Source organism: Muscardinus avellanarius (assembly GCF_963383645.1).
Source record: "Muscardinus avellanarius genome assembly, chromosome: 13".
Classification (NCBI taxonomy): domain Eukaryota; kingdom Metazoa; phylum Chordata; class Mammalia; order Rodentia; family Gliridae; genus Muscardinus; species Muscardinus avellanarius.
In genome coordinates, this window is record NC_137799.1 from 73945209 (window position 1) to 73969788 (window position 24580).

Below are 24580 nucleotides of genomic sequence, written 5' to 3' on the forward strand. Positions count from 1 at the left end.
GTGCGATCCTCCTGTCTCAGCCTCCCAAGCACGGGGATTACAAGCGTGCACCACCACGCCTGGCTCCAATGCCCCATTTTATATCCCCACCAGATATTCACAAAAGTGCCAACATCTCCACATTTTCTCCAACTCTTTTTATTGTCTATCTCAATTCTAACTAACCTGACAGGTATGAAGTAGCAGGTTATCGTGTTTTCGTTTGCCCCTAGTGACAAATGGTGTTGATCTTTTTTTATTTATATGCTCATTGGTCCTTTGTATATCTTCTTTGGAGAAATGTCTATTCAGACCCTTTAAACGTTTTTAAAAATTGGTTTACTTTCTTCTATATGACTGAGTTGTGAAAGTTTTTTCAGATGTACGGTTTGGAAAAATGTCTCCTATTTTGAGGACTCTACTTTTTGTATGGTATCCTTTGAAGTACAAAAGCTTTTTATTTGTTTATTTTTTTTAGGTACTGGGGATGAACTCAGGAGCATTCTACCTTTGAGCTACACCCATATTTCTATTATTTATTTATTTATTTATTTATTTTGGGTGGTACTGGGGGTTGAACCCAGAGGCTTTCTACCTCCGGGTTATACTCCCAGGCCTTTTTATATTTTATCTGGAAACAGGGTCTCACTAAGTTGCTGAGAGCTTCACTAAGTAGCTGAGGCTGGCTTTGAACCTGTACGATCCTCCTGTCTCAACCTCCCAAGTGCAGGGATTACAAGCGCGTGCCACCACACCCGGCTCTATTTTTTATTTTAAAACAGGGTCTCACTTAGTTTTAAAGGGCCTCACTAAGTAGCTGAGGCTGGCTGCGAACCATGATCCTCCTGTCTCAGGCCCCCAAATGCTGGGATTACAAGCATGTGCCACCATGCCTGGCTTTAAAAGCTTTTTAATTTTGACCGCATCTAATTTACCTGGTTTTTCTTTTATAGCTTGTATGTTTAGCATTGTATCTAAGAAACTACTGCGTAAACTAAGATCTTGATGGTTACTCCTGTATTTCCTCCTAGAGATTTTATAATTTTAGCTTGAGTTAAAACTCTATGAGTTATTTTTTATATACTGTGCAACTAAAATATCTTCAAGTTTATTTCTGGTATCATGTGAGGTGGGGGTCCAACTTCAATCTTTTTTTCTGTGTGTGAATGTGTGGTCCTGGGGATTGAACCCTGGGGCATTCAACCTCTGAGCTAAACACCCAGCTCTGTTTTATTTTTTGTTTTGAAACAGGGTCTCACTGAGTTGCTGATGGCCTCACTAAGTTACTGAGGCTGGTCTAAAACCCATTATCCTCCTGTCTTAGTCTCCCAAGTACTGAGTGTAAGATCGGCATACAGATCGGTGCACAGATACACGCAGGAGTCCGATATAATGATATGCATGCCTTTATTCGTGGGGAGTCGACCGCCAGCCCCCTGCGGCCCGCGGGGGCTAGTAGGGGAGAGCATGTCTCTCTGTCTCTATCGGGCTTCTCCTCCTGAGGTAGCAGACAGGCCCCCTTAAATCGAGGGGCGTGGAACCACGCCCCTCTGGGAACCACGAAGCTCTGCCTCCTAGCTTCAGGCTGGGGCAGCAGCTCAAACCTTTCACTGAGATTATAGGTGTGTGCCACCACACCCAGCTCCAGTTTCATTCTTTTGCATATGGACATCCTAGAACTATTTGTTCAGAAGCTCGTCTTCTCTATTGGTTGGAAAGTGTATTTTTTTCTACCATGAAATTGTCTTGGCACTCTTAATGAAAGTTAATCAGACAGCTGTGTTATTTCTGGCCACTCGGTTCTGTCCCGTTGATCCGCAAGTCTCTCCTGGGGCAGTGCCACGCTGTGCTACACTGTCTTAATTACTGTTGCTTCGTAGTAAGTTTATGCTTCCCTGGTCATAAATAATTGAGGCCCTTGCCTTGGCCATGCCCATGGAAGTAAAGTGTCCTGTATTTTATTTAATTCTTACAACTCCATGTAGTAAAAATTATTATTTCAATTTAAAAGGTGAGGATATGGAGTTTACATAATTTTAACAACTTTCCCAAATTCACATTAGCTTTGGTTTCCAGGGTGATGTAAGGGTAGAATTTATAGACTTAGGTGGGGATCTATCCTCTAAATGTGTTCATAAGGTTTTACCTCGTTTTGTAACTGTTTCAGAATAGACCTTTCTAGATTCTGAAAAGGTCCCCTTAGCTTTGCCCTTCTTACCTGTGACTATTAACAGTTTTCCTTAAATAATTAATAGTCTTGGAAAATTCTTTTTTTTTTTTTTTTTTTTTTTTTTGCAGTACTGGGGATGGAACCCAGGGGCATTCTACCGAGCTATACTCCCTGTCCTATTTTCTATTCTTTATTTTGAAACAGGGTCTCACTGAGTTGCAAAGGGCCTCACTAAGTAGTAGCCGAGGCTGTCTGCGAACCAGGACCCTCCTGTCTCAGCCTCCCAAATGCTGGGATTACAAGCACGAGCCACCATGCCCACCTCCACTTTTTCTTTTTGAAATGGGGCTTTACTGTAGCCCAGCCTCTGACTAGCTGGGACTGCTGGCGTGCACCTATCTCTACATCCTACTATCTCCAGACTGACTGCAAGTTCCTCATCTTTACTTTTTTACTATTCTATGGTACTGGGGCTTGATATTGTTCTATGGTACTGGAGGGGCATTCTACCTCCAAACTACACTCCAGTCCATGTTTTGAAACAGGGTCTTACTAGGAGGTTGCTGAGAGTATCGCTGAGTTGCTGAGGCTGGTCTCAAGCCTCCATTCCTCGTCTCAGCCTCCTGAATACAGGGATCACAGATGTGTGCCATCACACCTGGATAAGTTCTTCATCTTTATTTTTTATTTATTTATTTATTTTTGCGGGTCTGGGGGTGGAACCCAGGGGCATTCGACCTCTGAGCTACACCCTCTGCCCTATTTTTTATTTTTTATTTTGAAACAGGGTCTCACTGAGTTGCAGAGGGCCTCACTAAGTAGCTGAGGCTGTCCACAAACCGCAATCCTCTGGTCTCAGCCTCCCAAATGCTGGGATTACAAGTGTGCGCCACCACGCCCGGCTAGTTCTTCATCTTTAACTGGTTAAATATAACTGCTGTGAGCCTGTGTGGTAGCACACACCTGTAAATAATCCCAGCACTTTGGAGGTGGAGGCAGGAAGATCGAAGGCTCAAGGCCAGCCTCAGCATCTTAGTGAGTTCCTCCATAATTTAGTTAAAGCCTATTTCAAAAAAAAAAATAAAATAGGGCTGGAGGTATATCTCAGAGGTAGAATGCCCCTAGGTTCTACCCTCAGTACCAACCACACACACAAAATAAATTAAAAAAAAATAATTTCTCAGCATGCTTGTTTCCATATTTAACTCTCAGTTAAGTATATGCTACAATTCCATTTATCTGCTCTGTGCTGCCGCTGGGGTCTCTGCCTACGAGGGTCTATGATGAATGACCTTATTTTAAAATCTTGGTTTCTAGGGACTTCAGAAGTCTTGCCCAAACTGTCTCCATCTACTACTTCCAAGAGGCCAAAAGCTACCTTGCCCCGCCATCTTAGGTCTCACCCACAACCCCAGCCAGTGGTCTGGCTGGAGCTACATCAGTCTTCTGTGAGGTCTTTCATGGCAAAGCTCATCAGTATTCATAATCTGAGCGGCAAAGTCCCTGGGAGGAGGAGGGGACAGAGTTCCTGCTCTCTGAGCTGGGTTCTGTGGCTGACAGAGCTCTGTGAATGGGACACCTGATATTCCAGCCTCAGGTAGCCTGATACCAGGGCTCGGGGTCCTGGGTTATCTTTCACCTTCATTTAACATACACACCCCTTTCTTCCTACTTTCTCATGGGGATGATTGATAAATAGGATATTGGTTTTCGAAGGAGACCAAGAAATGGCTTTACAACATCAGGAAGAGAGCAAAAATCTCTACGTAGCTGGCATTTAAAAGTATATGTCAGAACTGTACTATATTGGGAAGAGGTTTCAAAATGTTTTAATGTACCAGTATTGGGAAAGATTTCCAATTTAGAAAATGTATCATTTGTACTAAAGGAAGCCAGGAGCCAGGGAAAAGGGTCTCTTTACATTTCTAAAGAGAAACAAACTGCCTCAAGGATGGGAGGAAATCCCAGATTCCAGAGAAGCAACTTAACACATCTTGGGAGGGTAACAAAAGGTGTGGAGGTCAGTGCCCAGAGACAGGGCTGCTTCCCCTGCCTCTGAGGGGCAGATTCGGCTGGGATGGAGACAGCAGAAAACTGGGATGCAGATAGGGCAGCATATCTATATATCAAAGGACCTGCCACAGACTTGGCTGGGATAAGAACACTCAACATGCAGGGGTCTTTTGGTGTATTCACTCGAGTTGCCCCCCCCATGCCAGAATGGCTGTAACTGTCTTCTGTATTTCTATCTTTTTAATAAACTTCTTTAAATCTTCAACAACTGTCTGAGCTATTGTATACCTATCCTTAGCTCAGGACAAGAACCTGCGTTTTTTTCTGTTTGTGTGGTTGTGTTGGGGGAATTATTTCTTCCCTCACATACTGCACATATTTCACCGTAACAAGAACTGGAAGGGCTTTGGACATAACGTAGACTAAACCCCCTCCCTGTTCCACACCCATTAATGGAGAAGACCAAAGTCCATAGAGGTGATAGGACTTATCTAAGACCTCTAAACAACAGGAAAAGTGAAAACCATTTATTTATGCCTTCATTTAATAAAAGTTTATTGATCCTGTTTCCCAAACATCTTCTGGGGGATGAGATTGTAGGATTGTTTTAAAACAAAGTCCCTGCTCTCATGAGCTTATTTTTAAAATTTTTATTGGTGCATTATAGTCATACATCTCAATAGCGTACAAAATGGTAGAGGGATAAATGCACACATCACTCATTTAGCCCTTCCCCAATTCCCACCCCATTCCCTCCCCCTATGAGCTTATATTTGTTGAACTTAAGGAGACTATAAAAAATAATGTAAAGCTGGGTGTGGTGATACATGCCTGTAACCTCTTTACTTGGGAGGCTGAGACAGGAGGACTGCAGGTTTGGGGCCAGCCTCAGCAACTTAGAGAGACTCTCAGAAAATTAGCAAGACCCTGTTTCAAAATAAAAAATAAAATAGGAGGTCTGGGAGTATAGCTCAGAGGTAGAATAACCCTCGGTTGAATCTCCAATACCCTCTTCCCCCCAGTGTAATGTCAGATGGCAATAAGTATAGAAAGAAATCCAGAATACGAGGGTAGGGAGTGGAAGAGGAGAAGTGTGCATCAGTCAAGGTTTCTATGAAGTAAGCGAAGAATGTTCCAGATACAGAGAAAGGCAGGTGCAAAGGCCCGGTGCTGCAAGGAAGCCCACTGATCAAGATGTCTAGATTTGCTATGCAGAGTCCTTCATCACACACTGGCCTCTGAGTCATCAGGGGTGTCCCAAGGTGCTTCATATCACATCCAGTCAGGTTTGGGAGTGACTGTAGGAACCCAGCCGTCACCACACTGCTCAGGGGAGAGTAGAATTCATGTTCCCCCGTATCCTGACTTCTTCAGTTGTGGTTATTATATCTTACATACGGAGATGCACGCAGATCTATGTACAACTTGATGAGACTTCGCATATGTATACACTGGAGACTCCATCACTTGGAGTTTGTCAGTCTTGAAAAATACCCAAACTGCGGAGACACCTACAGCTCAATCTACGTGGGCCATGCCAATCAGGCCAGGTTCTCTGCTTGTCTTTCTTCCACTTTGACTGGGAATGCTCATCCCATCTCTTGACTATATTGGGGGGTTGGTGGTCCTTGCTTTTACAAATAGTTGCTGGAGAGAACACACACACACACACACACACACACCTCACCTGCCTGGGAATGATGTGTTGGTCTTTGAAACATGACTTTGGAGCGCAATGGTGGCATCTGGAGTCTCGGGGGGAGCTTCTACTAGATATATCTGCAAGGGTCTCATCCTCCCATGGACCTCAATCAGTTTCTGCAAACATGGTCTTAGAAAGTTCGTATGTCTTTTAAAGTTTCCTTTGGCATATCTGACCAGCAACTCAGACCGGAGCTCTTTAGTCAGAGGCAGGCAGCTCTACTCACACCATTCCCAACAACCTCTCTTGTTATTCAGCTCTTTCCTAAACAGCTTTGTTTCAGAAGGATCTGTGCTTCACATTTGCTTAATTAAAAGATCTGTTTGAGAAACATTCCCAGGACAATGGAATAGTTTCCACTCCAAGGTGAATTACAGCTTTGACTTCTACAGAAACTTGAAACTGCAGACAGCTCTGAGATTACAAGGCCTCTCTCTCTCTCACACACACACACACACACACACACACACACACACACACACACACACGTTTGTAGGACACATTTGTTCCTCACCTTTGTATAGCTTGTTTCCCCTATAAATTTATGAGCTATAAATAATTTTTAGGGCAGTTGACTTGAATTGTCTTTTGTGGGATCTGCATTATAAGAAGTTCTCAGTATTTAATTTCAACAATGAGAAAAGTATGGCTGCAGCTTTTCTGTTTAACAAATAAGTCTGTCCTGGGGCCAGAGGCTTTAGAAATCCTTAACAACCAGTCTGCACAATTATTTCAGAAAAATGCAGGGTCTGATTTGCCCATCTCTGTTCAGGGTTTCGCTTTTTATTTTATTTGTTCTCTTTAAAAAAGAAGAGAAAAAAGAAAGAAAGAAAAAAGAAAAAGAAAGCTCCCAGCGCATTCTCTGCACGGGGCAATGTTCCCCTGGCAGTTCCTGCACATTCCTTCCTCCCATAGACCCTCTTACCTCCCAGGACCCTGTGGAAAACCTGAGAGTATAGAACCCGAAGCCTTAATGTTTAGAAGAGTGATTTTAGGGGTTTGTCCTAGATATCTTGGGTCTATAGACTTAAATATTCCACAGCCAGATTCACTTGCTTTTTTTGGCCTTTGTTCTCTTGCTGGTCATCTGAGAAACCAGGGTGGGGAGAGGAGATAGATTTCCCAGTCATAGGTCTAGTGGAATCTCGGGGCTGTGGGCCCAACCCTTGAGCACATGAAAACAAATGGTTCAGGATTACAGGGTTTAGGAGGGCAGAACCCAGAATATCTGGCTCCTAATCAAGCACACTTTTCATTAGAATCCAGTGGTCAAGTTCTTCCTGTGCCTTAAGGGTACCTGTGGAGAGACACCTGGCTAGGGGCCAGCAAAGCCATCTTCCTCCACCATATTTACATGTAAGTTGCTTTTAAACCAAATTCCCTTTCAACGAGATTGCTGCTCTGACTCCTCTTCCAAATAAAAAGTCCCATACAAAAATTCTGTAGTCTGAGCTGGGCGTGGTGGCGCATGCTTGTAATCCCCGCTCTTGGGAGGCTACGACAGGAGGATCACACAGGTTCGAAGCCAGCCTCAGCTACTTAATGAGGCTCTCAGCAACTTAGTGAGACCCTGTTTCCAAATAAAAATATAAAATAGGTCTGGGAGTATAGCCCAGAGGTAGAAAGGCCCTGGGTTCCACCCCCAGGACCACAATAAAATAAATAAAAAAAAATAAAATTCTGTAGTCTGAATAGTACTATATACAGATAGTTCTCTAAACTTTTTGAAATGTGGGTCCCTACCCCGCCAGTCTAGAGAGTCTGATCCATAGATGTGGGGAAATGACTTGCATTGGAAGTGCTGCTCTGCTCCAGCATGGCTCTGGGGTCTGTTGAGCACACTTTGAGGAGCTGCTCTGGAACCCCCATATCAACTGAGGCTTCATGTGTCCACTGGGCCTTAACTCACAGAAGCTCCTCTCTCTCTGAGAAATATAAGAGCTGGAGGCAGCTTGCCAGGGGTCACATTCTGAGGGAAGAGTTTCCTAGCAGCTCCTCTGACAAGAATAACCTTCCTTAATTAGTTGGCAGGGTCGGCTGAGCCGTGGGGAAGGAACCCAGGAGTTTAAGAGCATCCAGAGAAGCCTGTCAGGATAGTGCATACCTGTAATCCCAGTACTAGGGAGGCTGAGACAGGAGGATTGGAGGACTGAAGCCAGCCTCAGCAATTTAGAAGACCTTCAGTAATTTAGGGATACTTTGTTTCAAAATAAAATGAAAAGTACTAGGGGTATAGCTTGGGAGTAAAAAGAATGCCCCTGGGTTCAATCCTCAGTAAGAGGAGAAAGGGAGAGAGAGGGAGAGGGAGGGAGGGAGGGAGGGAGGGAGGGAGAGAGAGAGAGAGAGAGAGAGAGAGAGAGAGAGAGAGAGAGAGAGAGAAGAGAGAGAAGAGAGAGAAGAGAGAGAAGAGAGAGAAGAGAGAGAAGAGAGAGAAGAGAGAGAGACCCAAGCAAAGAGTGGGGCTCCTCAGTGGAGCAGCTGTGTGTTCAGGTAGGGCAGAGGGGTGGGAGGTACACTGAACCTCCTTGGAACGTAGCTTTGATCTGGAGGACTGGCAGCTGGGTTCCTTAAAACAATACAGTACAACTATTATTAGCTTGAACTTTTGCCTACATTAATGAAGGATCTGGGTCAAGTTCTGCACAAGTCCTTCCTCACTATTTAGCATTATTTTGGTAGCAGCTTCGTTGAGACATAATCCACATGGCATACCTAAAACTCACCCATTTAGAGTGTAGAATTCAGTATTTTTCTTTTTTTTAAGAAACGTACTCACAGAACTGTACACCCATCACCACAGTCCATTTTTAAACATTTTGTTTTGGGTGGCACTGAGGATGGAACCCAGGAACATTCTACCATTGAGCTAAATTCCCAGCCCATTTTATTTTTTATTTTGAACCAAGGTTTCACTAAGTTGCCAGAGCTGGCTTTGAACTTGTGGTCCTTCCGTCTCAGCCTCTCGAGTACTGGGATTACAGTTGTGCACCACCACCCCAGGCTTTAATCATTATCACCTTAAAAAGAAACCGCATCTCTGCTGCCTCCCCCAAGTCTCCTCGAGTCTCCAGCCCTAAACAACCACAAAGTCACGTTTTGTCTCTGTGGATGTGTTTGTTCTAGTCTAGACATTTCATATAAATAGATTCACGTAATATGTGATCTTTCATGACTGGCGTCTTTCCTTGGCAGAATGTTTTCAAGGTCTCTCCATCTTGTAGAATATTTTATTCCTGTTTTTACTGATGAAAATGTTCAACTGGATGGAGAGTCCATGTTTTATTTATCCATTCATTGACACTTGGGTTCCTTCCATCTTTTGGCTATTGTGAATAATGCTGATATTTATATGTGATTTTGATGTATACCTGGAGTGGATTTACTAAGTCAGATTTTAACTTTATATTTAGCTATTTTTTAATTAATTTTTTGTGGTACTAGGGATTGAACACAGGGGCGTTCTACTTCTGAATTATACCCCCAGTCTGATTTTATTTTTTATTTTGAAACAAGGTCTAAGTTGCTGAGGGTCATACTTACTTGCTAAGGCTGGCCTCCAATCTGCAATCCTATTTCAGCCTGCCAAACAATGGGATTACGGCTTATGTTTTACTTTTGAGGGCCTGCAAGACTGTTTTTCAAAGTCCTCATTTTATTTATTTTTTAAGGCAACCTGGAATCAGTGGCTCTGAATCATCTCATAAGGGTTGGAGTCCATTGACCAAGTATGACTAAAGAATTATTGTAACCAAGTGTTTGGGGGTTCCAAAAATCCTAAGCTCAAATACCTGAGGGTGGTACTCAGCATCACCTTAAAGGTTGGGGTAAGATTATATAGATTCATGCTTATGATAAGCAGAAAAAGAAATTAAGAGCTATAAACATAGCCAACAACATCAACAGCAAATGACAGTACAACAACCCTTAGTCACTTTGGAAAGGTTTCGTGGCTTTATAAAACCAGTAAAACTACTAGATAAAACCATTTCTGGATTTCCATGATCTCCACCATCATTCATTTTTGCATAGGGAAAACTTTAAATGCTTTTAATACTTCAAAGTATTTAAGTATAAAATACTGAGAAGTGCATGTGTAAAGTGAAACTGGATTTTCACGATATAATCAGCCCCACATCAAGAAGTACATCATCACTAACACCCCAAATCCCTTTTCCAGGCCTAACTGTCCCCGGGGTTAGACGGATACCCTGACTTCTCACGCAGACATTCTTAGACACGAGGATTGCATTTTTAATAGGCCATCTCAGGTGTCAAGGGCTGGCCAATAGAATACATGCGATTAGTCAAGAGACTCCCTCAGACTCAGGCAGGCTTACTATATTACATGGTGTAATACATACTTAAAAATTAAATACTTTTAAGCTTATGTATAAAGGGCATAACCTGCACCCAAGAAACTTATTTTATCAGCATTTGCTGATACTGTAATTTAAGAGCTGATTCTAAGTGGGGATTTTTGTTTCTGTTTTGTTGTTTGTTGTGCACGGAACAATACACTTTAAGTGTTAAAATTTAAAAGGCATTTCCTTTTCTCTCCAGGATCTGAAGTTGATTCCTGAGCTTCATTTGAAAAGGACGTTGTAGAGACCATTAATCACAGGTGCCTTAATAATTTAAAAAGTGTGTATGTAAACACAGTCACGGTGGCAATACATCATATTGTGGGTTGAAGTAATGACCAAAATGAATTCAGCCTTCCCAAGCAGAGCATAAAAACGGATACACACTTCTCTTGGCTTATTGAGCTGGAAATATCGAATACCCTCACCTTGACGATAAGACAAGCCTTCTCATACTGGGACTGACTGCAAATCGACACCGCTCTGGTTCTTAGCTGGAAAAAAAAAAAAAACCCACTGTAATCATCTTAGGTATGACACTTTGCACGCATGAGAGTTCTTCAGAGGGAAGAGGCATACACTATTAGGGGAAAACGTTTTGCAAAGATGAATTTCTTTTACAGCCCTACAGATGTCTCATAAATTACCGAAGCGGATGAAGATTTCATTAGGCCATTTCCGCGGAAACCTGGAATTCTATATTGTACCAGGTGATGCTAATATAACTAATGAGTCAAAGAGTGGACGGGGCGTAGAACTCTTGCCAGGCGCCACGGGTTCTTTTTATGGGGGGGATGCTGGATACTTTTGAGGTAACCTGTCTTCTCACTGTCCCTTCTACCCTGGTGCCGGGAAAGCTCCCAGCCCACCCCATCACCGCGGGATGTCACCTCCGGGAATCCGCTGTAGGGTGCGGGGTAGACGGGACACTCCCCCCCAACCCCCAGTCAGCTGTAACCTCGAGTGGGCTCGCCCGCCCTTCCCGAAGTCTTGGGCTTAGACCTTTTCCCACCGAGTAGCCCCTCCTCCGCGCGCCCCCTCCCGTTGGCAGGTGTATAAAGCTGGGCGCCCATCGCCTGAAGGTCGGCGAGGGCCTCCCTGGGCTGAGCCTTGGAGGGCCAGGGTCCTTGGCGCGCCTCTCCAGCCCCAGTTCGGGGCTGGATTGTCCGTGGCCAGGTCCTGGCTGCGGGGTCCCTCCCAGCCCTAGGGCCTGGTTTAACAATCCGGAGCAGGGCACCCTTCCTGGACGCCGGGGAGCGGCGCCGGCTCGGCGGGGACCCCGCGGCGGCGGGCGCGCGTGGGTGCGGGTGGGTGCGCCTGCGGGCGGCCGGCAGGTGGGTGCGGCCGGAGCCGAGCCGGGGCCGCAGCAAGTGGCTGGGCCGTGCGCATTTCCTTCCCTCCCCCTGGCCCGGAGCCCGCCCGCCGCCCGCCGCGGAGCCCAGAGCGCGGCGCCTCCTCCCCGCGCCGCTCCCTGCCCGCCGCCCATGTCTCTGCCCGTGGTGCTCCCGGGCTCCTGCTGCCCCGTGGCCGGGCTCTCGGGCGGGCCGCAGGCCGGGGGCCCGGGCTCGGCGGCCGCCGCCGCCCAGGAGCCGCCGCTGCCCCCGCTGCGGCCGCGCTGGCCCCGGGGCGCGCTGCAGCCCCCGGCCCGGCCCCGCTGCGCCCCCGCCGCCGGGGCGCCGCCCGCGCCGCCCTCCCGCCGCGCCCCCGCCGCCCCCGGCTCCGCGCTGCTGCCCGCCCGCCCGCTGCTGTCGCTCGGGCTGCTGCAGCTGGTCCTGGGCTGCTGCATGGTGGCGCTCAGCTTCGGGGCGCTGTCGCTGAGCAGCTCCCCGCAGGTGAAGAACTCGTGCCCGTTCTGGGCCGGCTCCTCGGTGAGTCCCGCGCGCCCCCGCCCGCCGCGCCGTCCCGGGGTGACCCTCGGGCTCCTCCGAGGCCACCGCGAGGGTTCGGAGACCTTGAGGGTTGGGGGCGGGGAGGGATGCTGGGAGACAGTCTGGGTCAAGGGTGAACTCGGTTACACCTGGGCAGTGACTGGCTCGCAGGCTGGAGGGTTTTATTGGCCCTGGGGAGCTAACACCATAAAGATACCCAGATCTTTGAGAGATGGGGAGGGAGGATGGCGGGAAAGTGCGAGGAAAACGGTACAAACTTCGTTGGCTGTTCTGTACTTTGGAGCAGCGTGGACAAAGCGCGCTCCGAAGGCAGGGGTTCTGATGTATTTTGTCCCCTGGTGTATGAAGAGTGTGGGGTGGACGAACTGACAGGTTGACCCGGGCACACCTCTTGCTTTTATTCCTCCTTAAGACACATGCGAATGTGAACAGAAATCGGGTGTTGGGTGGCTCAACTCTTTTTGGGGCCGGATTCAGGAGGTAATGAGAGGGTGTGTGTAGCTGCCTGCCCCTACCTGGTCATTAAAGGAGGGCCCTGGCCCCTGCTGGGCTCCTGGAGACAGGCAGGCTGCGGTGCAGAATTTGATTCTAACAGAACCTGTCATTATGGAGGCGCTCACCAGGAGTGTCTGCCGTGCTCCAGGACCCCGCTTGGTCTCCTGGTCCAGTCGAGAAGGCTGGCTTCCAAGAAAGGTTGTTGCCTGAAGCAGCATCTGTGAACGCTGCATGGCCCCTCGCCCCTGACTCCTAATAATCTCCCAACTTGCAAGGCACCCAAGCCCCTGAGGCTTGCTGAGGGCTGAGAGTCTTGGAGACAGGTCTTTGTGGAAGGATTGTGGAAGATGAGTAAAGGAAATTGCCTTTCTGTGAACTAAATCCGAAAGTCTGGCAATACAATTTTGATTAAGATCTTTCAGGAGGGTACGCCCTGAATTTGTAGAGCCTATGCCTTTGCAGAGCCACATATACCCACATTTTAAGAGTGTAGGGAGAACTGATAGAACCCGGAATAATTATTTAAATAAAAACATTCGGTCCTTGAGCCTAACATGAAATTTTATAATTCAAACCAGTGCCACTCTGCCCTTTTTGGGGAATACTTTAGTGTCCTGTTGGAGTACATCCTGTGCTGTGGAGAGTGGACTTCACAATTTGTGCATTATGTAGAAAAACCCCAGTCACCTGGCCCTGGCCCTGGCCCTGGACTCTGTCCCTCCACCTTTTCAGTATTCTGGAAAACCTTAACAGGATGGGTATGTCCAAAAGGGTAGGAATTGGGTCCAACCTGCTCCCTACTCCACTTGTCAAGCTACATTCAGCCAAAAGAGTGGCTGCATTTTGTCTAAATACCACGAGCCACCATCATGCAACCATTTTTTTTTAAAGGATTTGCTTTTTGAAAAATCATAATCTATTGTTTTTTCAAAGATAGATCATTTAGGATTACTAAAATCAATTTATTCTCTTCTAAAATTAAAACCCCAAATCAGTTTGCCATTGTGAGTTATTTCAGAAGTAAAGTAAATGTTGATCAAGCCACAGCTGGATTTGATGAAGTATAAAGCAAAGGCCCTCAACCAGAAGACGAAGGAAGGCTGATAGCCTGGGCTCAATGGCTGAGAACAGTCTTGCCATAACTCCTGAGCAGACCAGAGCAGAGAAGGAATCGGGATGTCACCTGGCACCCCAGCACCTCCGCCACCCCGTTCCAGTCTATCTGCGAGTTTGTAACTCTAGGCTTTTTTCTTTTTCTTTTTGTGTCAATCTTGAGATTGATCCCAGAATATACAAAGTGACAAAATAAACTAATGAATAATATCTCTATAGAATAACTAAATATGACTTTTAAGAGGGTGAAGTTAGGTACCATTATTCTCTTGGTGTTTTTTTTTTTTTTTGTGGTGGTACTGGGGTTCCTGGAGGCCCTTCTACCTCCGGGCTATACTCCCAGACCTATTTTATGCTTTTTTATTTTTAGAAACAGGGTCTCTTAAGCCAGCATGGCTGGCTTCAAACCTGCGCAATCCTCCTGTCTCTGCCTCTCAAGCGTGGGGATTACAAGCGTGCGCCACCATGCCTGGTTCTCCTGGTGTTTTAGAGGAAAATATCATATGTTTTGAACTCATTTAGGTGAAAGAGGTTGTTTTTGTAAAAACGCTGTATTCCTGGAATTCCAGTATTTGGGAGACAGAGACAGGAGTATTGCAGGTTGGAAGACAGCTTCAGGAATTTAGTGAGACTCAGCAACTTAGTAAGACCCCGTTTCAAAACAAAAAATAAAAATAAAAAACAGGGTTGGAGGTATAGCTCAGAGGTAGAATGCCCCTGGGTTCAATTCCTGTTAACACACACACACACACACACACACACACACACACACACACACACACACAGACACACTGAACCCATAGATACCCTTCCCAGTGGTGTCACATGCATCTCTCCCTGGGCTCTCTTGCTGGCCTTGGGTGTCATGATGGGCTCCAGAAGCGCAGGTTTTCCAGGCAGTGTAAAACTGGATCCTCCATGTTCCCCAGTACATTTGTCAGATTAAGTTTCCATCTTTTGAGGCAAATCTCAGGCATCACATCATTTCATGTGTAAATATTTCAATGCATGTGTATTTTTAAAAAGAAAATGTAACCAGCATAGAGATAGCATTAAGAGTCCCCTTCTCCTTTTCTTTGTGGTACTGGGAATTAAACCCAGAAGCATTCTACCTCTAGACTACACCTCCAGCTCTATTTTACTTTTAGTTTGAAACAGGGTCTTCCTAGGTTGATGAGTCTCACTACTTGCTGAGGCTGTGCTCAAACCTGCAATCCTCCTGTCTTATCCTCCCAAATACTGGGATTACAAACATGTACCATCATGCCTGGTTTCCCTTTTACTTTTAACATTTCAATATACTTTTTTATGTGTGGTACTGAGGATCAAACCTAGGAGCCTTGTACCTCTGGGTTATACCCACAGACCTATTTTATTTGGGAACAGGGTTTCACTAAGTTGCTGATAGCCTAAGTTGCTGAGGCTGGCTCTGAACCTGAAATCCTCCTGTCTCAGTCTCCCAAGTACTGGGATTATAAGTGTGTGCCACCATGTCAGGCATAATTTTTTTAATCTAAAAAATGTAAGAAGAATAGTATAATGACCCTCCTCCCATTTACTCATCACCAGTTTTAGTGACTATCATAATCTGGTCACATTATACCTAACACCACTCTTCTTTCTTAAGGCCCATTGGATTATTTTAAGGCAAATATCAGGTATTATAACTTTAGCCATTAATTGTTTCAGTGTGTATTTCTAAAGGAAGGGGCTTAATGGCACAGTGCAACTGAGAAAAGGCTAAACTGAAGTTTTAATGGGTAAAAAAGCTCCTAAATTATGACTTGTGGACAGCAGAAATTAAAAGACAGACTTATTGAGATATGGTTCACATTTATACTTCACTCATTTAAAAAGCTCCATTCAAGCCAGTCATGGTGGCGCACACTTGTAATCCCAGTCCTTGGGAGGCTGGGACAGGAGAATCTGGGTTCGTGGCTAACCTCAGCTACTTAGGCCCTTTGCAACTTAATGAGACCCTGTTTCAAAATAAAGTATAAAAAATCAGGCTGGGAGTGTAGCTCAGAGGTAGAATGCTCCTGGGTTCAATCCCCAGCAACACACACACACACACACACACGCACACGCACACACACACACACACACACACACACACATGCACACGAGCGCGCACACACACACCATCATTCAGTGGTTGGGAATAAGTTCAGAGTTATGCAAACATCACCACAATCGGTTTTAGAAAATTTTCATCCCCCCAAATTATTAGCAGTTCATCCCCATTTCTTTGCCCTGAACCACCCCTCTGTCCATGTGCCCCCTGGTTAGTTACTTCCTGCCCTTTGTGATTCCATTTGTATGAAATGTCCAGAATAACAAATCTATAACAAAATAGATTTTTTCTGGACATTTCACACAAATGAAATCATACTATATGTGATTTCTTATGACTTTGTTTTCATTTGTTTGTTTGTTTTTTGGCACTGGGGATTGGACCAGGGGCATTCTACCTCTGAGCTACACCCCCAGATTTTTTTAGTTTTTGTTTTGAAATAAGATCTTACTAGGTTGTTGAGAGTCTCATGAGGTTGCAAAGGCTGGCCTCCAACTGGTAATCCTCCTATCTCAGCCTCTCAAGCACCGGGGTCCTGGGCATGTGCTAACATGCTCAGCTATGACGGCCTTTTTTCACTCAGCAGCATTTATTAGTACTGCGCTCCTGTTTGTTGCGTACTGAGCTCCATTGTACAGGCATACCGTGCTTATTGGTCCACTTGACATCTCTCTTTTGCAGTACTATGAATTGAACCTAAGCCCTTGAGCACGCCAGGCAGTCACTTCTGCCACCGAGCTATGCCCCAGCCCCACTGCGAAGTTCTATTGGCATATGAAACCGGGTAGACTTGGGGAAGTGCCGGCCTCAGTCTAAGGTTACTTCAAACCCACATAGGCGCACAGGAGAATATCCTCCTATCTCAAGCTTTGAATGACCATTACCTATTTTGTGTATCAGCTAAAGTGACAATTTTTGTTTTGTTTTAATGAAAAGAGTGATTGTGTATGACCTACAAAATTAGGCTCAAAAGACAAATATTTTCATTTGAAAATCCTGCATTTGTAAACACAGCATAAGGCTACTTTTTCGTGCATACCTTGTAAGCATTCTCACACTGAGCCTGAAATTTTTGAGGCTTTTGTCGCTCGTCTGAACCCTGAAGGGACATTTTACCTACTTAAATTTATGTTAAGAATTAACAGGTCTTGCAGAGAGTCTTTTCATACTTTATATTCCTATTTTCAGCAACTTGGAGCATTTTTAGTGTCCTCTTTGTTTCTGAGCACTCTGTGATCACTTCTTTTCTTCCTGATACCCTTGGTTAATGACTCAGTATACCATTATTCCCAGAGTTAGCAATGCTAAGAGATTAGCCACCTTAAAAACAACCTGAAGTTAGTGGGTGGCAGAGGAAGGACTCGATGTCTGTGTTCAGGTCATGCTGTCCTGGCTTTCAGTTTGGGGTGTTTAGTTAATATTCATTTGATTCCACTGGGATTACAGGAAACCCAGCCTAACACACTAAGCTAAATTAATTAAGCAGTCGAGAGAACTGGCATTGGTTTGCCTCTTCCACTTCAGAAAAACAAAATTCCTGAGAGCCTTAATATCCTTTATCATCTGCACACATCCATTTCTCTCTGCTTTAAGTCAACCATCTGCATTCTGATCAGCAGAACCCTTGCACCAGGCTTGGGACACGCTGGATCCCAATCATTGTTTTTAGCCATTAAGGCAGTATGTTATCAAAGTAAAGTGAATAGGCCAGTTCATGCAAGGCACTATGGTAGCAACGGTGTATACAATAGAAATAGCCAGTTGTCCCTTTCCCACTTTTAAAAATGAGTCATGCTGGACAGAAAGGAAGAATCAGTCAATGTCAGTCTCTGTCTCTGTCTCTGTCTCTGTCTCTGTCTCTCTCTCTCTCTCTCTCTCACACACACACACACACACACACACACACTTTTTTCAGCTGCCATCACAAAAGTTATAGGGCATGGAGGGTTTTTGAGAGGTTTGATAAATTATTTTGTGCTTATTTACAAGGTAAACATGGCTTAAAAAAAATCTCTGTGTTTAGATATAGCAGCTTTTGACAAATGATCCAGAACATTTTTGCCCTAAGGCATGTTAGTGGATTAGCAAAGGAAAATAGGGCAGTAGAATTATAAGCTTTTGATCTTAATGATTTGATTTTTAAGCTGGAAAATTAAGATACATTAACCATACAGGGTGGGTAACACTGATTCCTGCCTGGACTATCTCAGAGGCCTTCTTTGCATGGTCAGAAAAAAGAAAGGTCTCTGCTTTTTCTAGAAACTACAAAAAGTGGGTTGCAAGTAAGTGAAACAAAAATGGTAATAACCCTTATTATAATAATGTAGATAGCTCGGTGTTAAGAAATAGATTCTTGCTTGATTCAGGCAAGTGGCATCTTGTGTTGGGCACGAAGATTGCTGCTGGAGTTGCTTTCTGTGGCTGGTATGGTGCTTAGGAAGCAGAGGGTGAGCATGTATTTTGGCTTACACAGTCATCCTTGAGCAAGCTCATCTCCTAGTTATGGTATCCATCCATCCATCCATCCATCCATCCATCCATCCATCCATCCATCCATCCATCGGCTATTGCTGAGTTGAGTGAGGATGCACAGGTCCAAGCCCTCGTGAGATAAACAATCAAGTGGTAGCATTGTGGTGTCCTGGTAGCTATGAAAGGCCATTGCTCAGGGACCATCTCAACTCCCTTCTGGTAGAGAACCAGCTGACACCAAGGGAGGCAGAGAAACTCAATACTTTGCCCTTTATTTCCCTTCCTTTCTTTCTTTCTTTCTTTCTTTCTTTCTTTCTTTCTTTCTTTTTCTTTCTTTCTTCTTTCTTTTTGTAGTACTGGGTATGGAACCCAGGAGCCTTCTACCTTTGGGCTATACCCCCATACCATACCTTTTCTTTTTATGTGTGTGTGTGTGTGTGTGTGTGTGTGTGTGTGTGTGTGTTACTAGGGTTGGAACCCAAGGGCTTTCTACCTCCAGGCCACACTCCCAGACCTATTTTATATTTTATTTGGAAACAGGGTCTCATTAAGTTTCTGAGAGCCTCACTAAGGAGCTGAGGCTGGCTTTGAACCTGCGCGATCCTCCTGTCTCAGCCTCCCAAGCTCTGGGATTACAAGCGTGCGCCACCACGCCCGGCATCCCCATACCTATTTTAAAAAATACTTTATTTGGAAACAGGCTTTCACTAAGTTGCTGAGGGCCTCAGTAAGCTGGCTTCAAACCTGTGCAACCCTCCTGTCTCAGCCTCCTAGGTACTGGGATTACAAGCCTGGGCCATCACGCCCAGCTGTCTTTTCCTTTCTTCTCTCTCCTGCTCTTCTCCCTAATCGTGAACGCCATCCCTCCTTCAGATGGAATGTGAGCATCCATCCTCTAAATCTTGACTTTTTTTTTTTTTTTTTTTTTGGTGGTACTGGGGTTCCTGGAAGCCCTTCTACCTCCGGGCTACACTCCCAGACCTATTTTTACATTTTTTTTTTTTTAATTTTGGAAACAGGGTCTCCTAAGCAGCGCGCGCAGCCGGCTTCGAACCTGCACGATCCTCCTGTCTCTGCCTCCCAAGCGCGGGGATTACAAGCGCCACCACGCCCAGCTTAAATATTGATTCTTAAAGGATCCACCCCCAGTTGCAGCACCTGCTCCTGCCAGGATTCCAGAGGCTTCTCACCACCTGCCTCCTCCCCATGGCTCTTCTCCCTGCCTCCCCAAGCACCTCAGAGGAGGATTTGGGTAAAGTTAAGTGTATTTGGGAAGAAGGTACCTGCCACTCCCTCCTGGAGCTGGAATTCATTTCTTAAAGTAATGTAAAAAGAAGGGATTTATGCAAATCCTGCTGGGTTTAGCTTTGGTGTGTGCTGCGTCTATATAAAACCATTCAGATAGAATGATGATGTCTTTAAATGGTGTGCCTTCAAGTCCATGACTTTGGTATATGTCTTATCTGCATCCTCATTTAGTATTACTCTTTAAGGTTTATATTACATATTTTGATATTATTGATATTTCTTTCTACCCTTTTTTAGTATTGGGAATTAAATTGTCTGATGTTCTACCTCTGAGCTATGCTCCCAGCTCTTTTATTTTGAAATGGGGTCTCACTAATTTGCTGAGGCTGGCCTTGAACCTGCAATCTTTCTGTCTCAGCCTTCTAAGTACTGGGATTATAGGCATGTACCACATTATCCTGCAAGAGATTATTGATATCTATCTATCATATACATTTTGTACCTATTTTTGAAAGTACACTTTCTATAGTTTGTTGCCACTATATATTAACAAAATACCACCGCAAAGGAAAAGATGAGATAGTATAGTTCTCTTGTCTCAATGAGATGTCATTTGAAATGGAAATTGTATCTATTAAAATAAAAATAATCTATTAAAATAAAAAAATACAAATACCTTTCAACCTTTATTCTTATTTTTTTTTTTTGATGGTACTGGGATTTCTGGAAACCCTTCTCTGGGCTACACTCCCAGACCTATTTTATATTTTTTATTTGGAAACAGGGTCTCTTAAGCCAGCACCACTGGCTTTGAGCCTGCTTGGTCCTCCTGTCTCCACTTCACAAGCGCGGGGATTACAAGTGTGCGCCACCACGCCCTGGGCTCAACCTTTATTCTTGAGACTTTATTCTTGAGACTTTGTCCAACAGAATGTCAGGCACTTGTTTTTTAAGATAAACATTTATGGATGTTTGTTGCAACATTGTTTGCCAGAGCATGAAACTAAAATAGACTGCACATGAATATGGAAATAATAGAATACATTAAGCCCAGCTACACAATGGAATATTATGCAGCCATTAAGCTGAAATGAGTTATAGCTAGTCCAATGGAATGAAGACATTTCCATGAAGTATTTGAAAGAAAAAGAAGCAAGAAAAGTATCCCTTTTATGATCCATTTTTACAAAACTCACACCCCTGTGTATGTGTCTATGTATATAAAAATAAACCTGCTTCTGTGGTGATAAGAATTGAGAGAGAGATATATACAAATTGTGAAATATGTAAACACATTAAATTAACATGGAGGAGGTGGGGTGGTGTGGCTGAGGGCAGCAGATGACTATTTTATGGGCCTTTATGGCTTGAGCTGGACATTTTACCTTAATAATACTGTTTTAATGGAAAATCTAATTTCCAAAAGGCTGAACCATTGGGGTGTGTATTAAGGTACTTTGGTGACATAAATGACAAACACAGATGGATAATTTGTATCATGATTATTTTTTTTTTTTACTGAAGCGGGCATTTTTTTGTTTCCCCTGGGGCAGTCCTACTTTCAGTTATGTTTTTACAAGCCCAGCTTCTGTGTCCTCAGCAAAGTCCAGGATGCAGCAGGGCAGGTGGGCGGGAAATATGTGCACACCAGGACACACACAGACGCATGCGCACTGGGGATGGGGGGGGGCGTCCAAGGACTTGCTGTCATCGCAGGTGGTCGACTTTCTGAGTCAGAAGAGACCCAGAGTTGACTTCCTTCATTTCAGGCATTTCTTAGGAAACTAGAGTGAGTGCCAGACAAAGGAAGTGACGGCCAGGGTCACATCGTTGACTCAGGGTCTCATGGCTTGCAGCTCCAGTGTATAAAGTAGTCGCATCCCACGCATCTGGGCAGAAACTGCTGCGGGGGAGGCAGCGCCCTATTGGAGTTAAGGGGAACGCAGTACTAAAGTGCCTGGTGGGCAGGCAGACGTTCCAGTGTAGATGTTGTCTACCTGCCTGTACGTGGCTTTTGGTCCTTGGCGCAAGTGGGCAGGCTGGTCCTCTGCTGGTTTGGTGCTGTGGAAGGGCCCACGCTCGGCTGTTGAGGATGGTGGACTTGCAAGCGGGCCTGTGTGCTTTGAATTTGGTGACATCCTAAAATCCGTATTGACGTGTGTCAATAAATAGAAATTGTGATTGGCACATTAGAGGGAATTTGGCCAGTAAAACATACAGGTGAAGGAAAGCCTTTATAACTGCATTCAGCAGATGCATATTATTACACAAAGGAAACCTGTACAAGTGGCACCAGGATGGCCCCAGGCTGACATTACTTTGATTATTCTTTCCCAGTGGCTCAATAAATTGTGCCATCCCAAAGGCCAACCTGGGCTTCCAGTTTCTGTTTTGGCAACATATTGGTTCTTCTTTATGAAGAGTTTTATCTAGTTGCGTATTAAAGCAGTATTTTGCAATTTGAGATCTTTCTCATTGGAATTCCTCCTTCTTTGATAAATTTTTTCTTTTCTTTTCTTTTCTTTTCTTTTTTTTTGCAGTACTGGGGATGGAACCTAGGGGCCTTCTACCTCTGAGCCACACCCCCAGTCCTATATTTTTATTCTTTATTTTGAAACAGGGTCTCACTGAGTTGCAAAGGGCCTCACTAAGTAGCTGAGGCTGTCCAAGAACTGTGCTCTTCCTGTCTCAGCCTCCCAAATGCTGGGATTACGAGTGTGCGCCACCATGCCTGACTCTTCTTTGAGAAATTTTGATTAGTTAGCTGAGGAACTGTGATTAGTTGCTGACCATGTGACAGGCACCATGCTTGGAGCTAGGGATTCAGAAATAAGATGGAGTTCATAGTGGATGATACAGAGATGTGCCCCTCAAATTATTACAACAGAGTTTTTTTTTGTTGTTGTTTTTTTGTTTTTGGTTTTTTTTTTTTTTTTGCACTGGGGATTGAACCCAGAAGCAGTCTACCTTTGAGCTACACCCACAGCCTGATTTAATTTCTTATTTGGAAATAGGGTCTTGCTAGGTTGATGAGAGTCTTACGACTTGTGGAAGCTGTCCTCGAACCTGTGATCCTCCTGTCTCCTCCCTAGTACTAGAATTACAGGCATGTGCCACCAAGTCCAGCTGCAATAGTTTTTGAAGAACAAAAGTTCTGAGCAGAGGGGCCTCTAGGTCTGCGGGGTGGTGGATCAGTGAAGGCTTGGCAGAGGAGGTGAGTGTGAACTGAGGCCTTGAGGCTGGGTAGGAGTTCTCAGACAGGTAGAGGGGCAGGAGGAGAGGGTACTGCAGCAATGAGAAGGAAGCACAGGGCTCAGCAATGTCTAGAGCTGGCCCGGCTGAGGAAGGGAGGTGTACCTGGAAGGGAGGTATGCAGTGGAGGGCAGGGGTATGTGGAAACCAGGCTGGAGACATTTTACCACCCAGGCTTCTACTATTTTGAAGAGTTTGTGTCCCACAGCTTCCCACCTGATGAAAGGAGAGACGTGGTCAGATGTGCATTTTATCAGGCTGACCATGGGTCCTACTGGGAGCAGGGAGCTTGACTGGAAATACGGATCCATTTCTTTCCTGAGCAGAAAGGCAGGCTAATTTCTGTTTGTGTGTTCCTAATTGACATTAGGGAAAAAATACAAAGTCAATAAACATGCTTTGTGGTCTCGTATAGTCCAGAGTGGTTATGAGGGTTCATGTAATCAGAAGGATATTAAATGTTTGATTTAGAATGCTTTGAAATCTTAACACATAAAAAAGGGCTACATACTCAATATTAGTTTATTGGAATTGGTCCATTTTTTTTTGACTGATGGTACTATTTGTCCTTACAGGTGATACTCTCTGGAATCATAGGATTAACAACTTGGAAGAGGCCTATGATTCTCCTGGTATGTATAGATATTATAACTTGTTATCCTTTATAGAACGTGCTTGTATGCAATCTGCTTTAAGAAACCATTGAAGAAATGCTGAAGCTTCCTTGTTGATTAAAAGAAAACAAGTCAACAATACACAATATTAGAAGTCAGTGTGTGTGTGTGTGTGTGTGTGTGTGTGTGTGTGTGTGTGTGTGTGTAGGGGTGCTGGGCTTTGAACCCAGGGGCATTTAACCTCTGAGCTATACCCCCACCCCTATTATATTTTTTATTTATAAACTTGGTCTTATGTTTCTGAGAGCCTCACTAAGTTGCTGAGGCCAATCTCAAACCTTCGATCATCCTGTTTCAGCCTCCCAGGTCCTGGGATTACAGGTGCGCACCAACAAGCCCTGCAGAAGTCAGTTATTCTTGTAACAAAAAAGAGGGTAATTTTGTTGCTTTTCTGAATTGTTTCAGGATTCTTTTCTACCCAGTGCAATCCATGTTTCTAGTTCTAGGATTAGACTCATTTTGAAGATATAATTTTGTAAAAAGCCTGCTTACTATGAACAGCTTTAAACGGACACAAACGTGGAGGGAATACTATCATAAGCTCTCTGTACCCTCACCCAGCTTCAAAAATGATTAATTTACAGCCTTTCTGGTATAACTATAACCATGACCATTACTCCACCCTCCACATACATACATTTATTGGTTTGTTCGTTCATATATTATGGTACTGAAGATTGAATCTGGTGGTGTTCTAACTCTGAGCTAAACCCCTAGCTTTATATTATTTTTTTATTTTGAAAAAGGGTCTTGCTAAATTGCTGAGGCTGTCCTCAAACATATGATCCTCCTGTTTCAGCCTCCCATGCACTGGGATTATAGTCCTGTACCATCACGCCCAGCTCAGATTCTTTTGAAGCAAAGCTTCTGCATTAATCATGAATATATGACTTTGTGTTGTTAGAATGCTTTGGTTGGGCCACCTCAGAATTTTGTTGCTTAGATATGTCTCTTTCTCACATCAGTATTCTATTTTTTAGTACTATAAACATATATTGGTGACTATCTTGTTGATACTACGGTAAAATTCAATTGATAAGATGAACCATTTTGGAGGAGAAACTTCAGGGGATCCAGGTGGTACAGGAAGGGGGAGAGAGGAAGACTCAATGAAGGACACTTCCATTGACTTTGTGCA

At 44.5% G+C, this 24580-nt stretch overlaps 1 protein-coding gene across 1 annotated transcript in view; it reads left to right on the forward strand.

The window, feature by feature from the left end:
• Positions 1 to 11709: 11709 nt before the first annotated feature.
• The window catches only part of ENTREP1 (endosomal transmembrane epsin interactor 1), a gene marked incomplete at both ends in the record, with an annotated part of 69315 nt that continues 56444 nt past the window's right edge, over positions 11710 to 24580 (forward strand). The window contains 2 exons of the mRNA XM_080709336.1: positions 11710 to 12093; positions 23344 to 23400. Of these exons, the coding sequence (XP_080565462.1) occupies positions 11710 to 12093; positions 23344 to 23400 (441 nt within the window). The remainder of the gene's footprint in view (positions 12094 to 23343; positions 23401 to 24580) is intronic.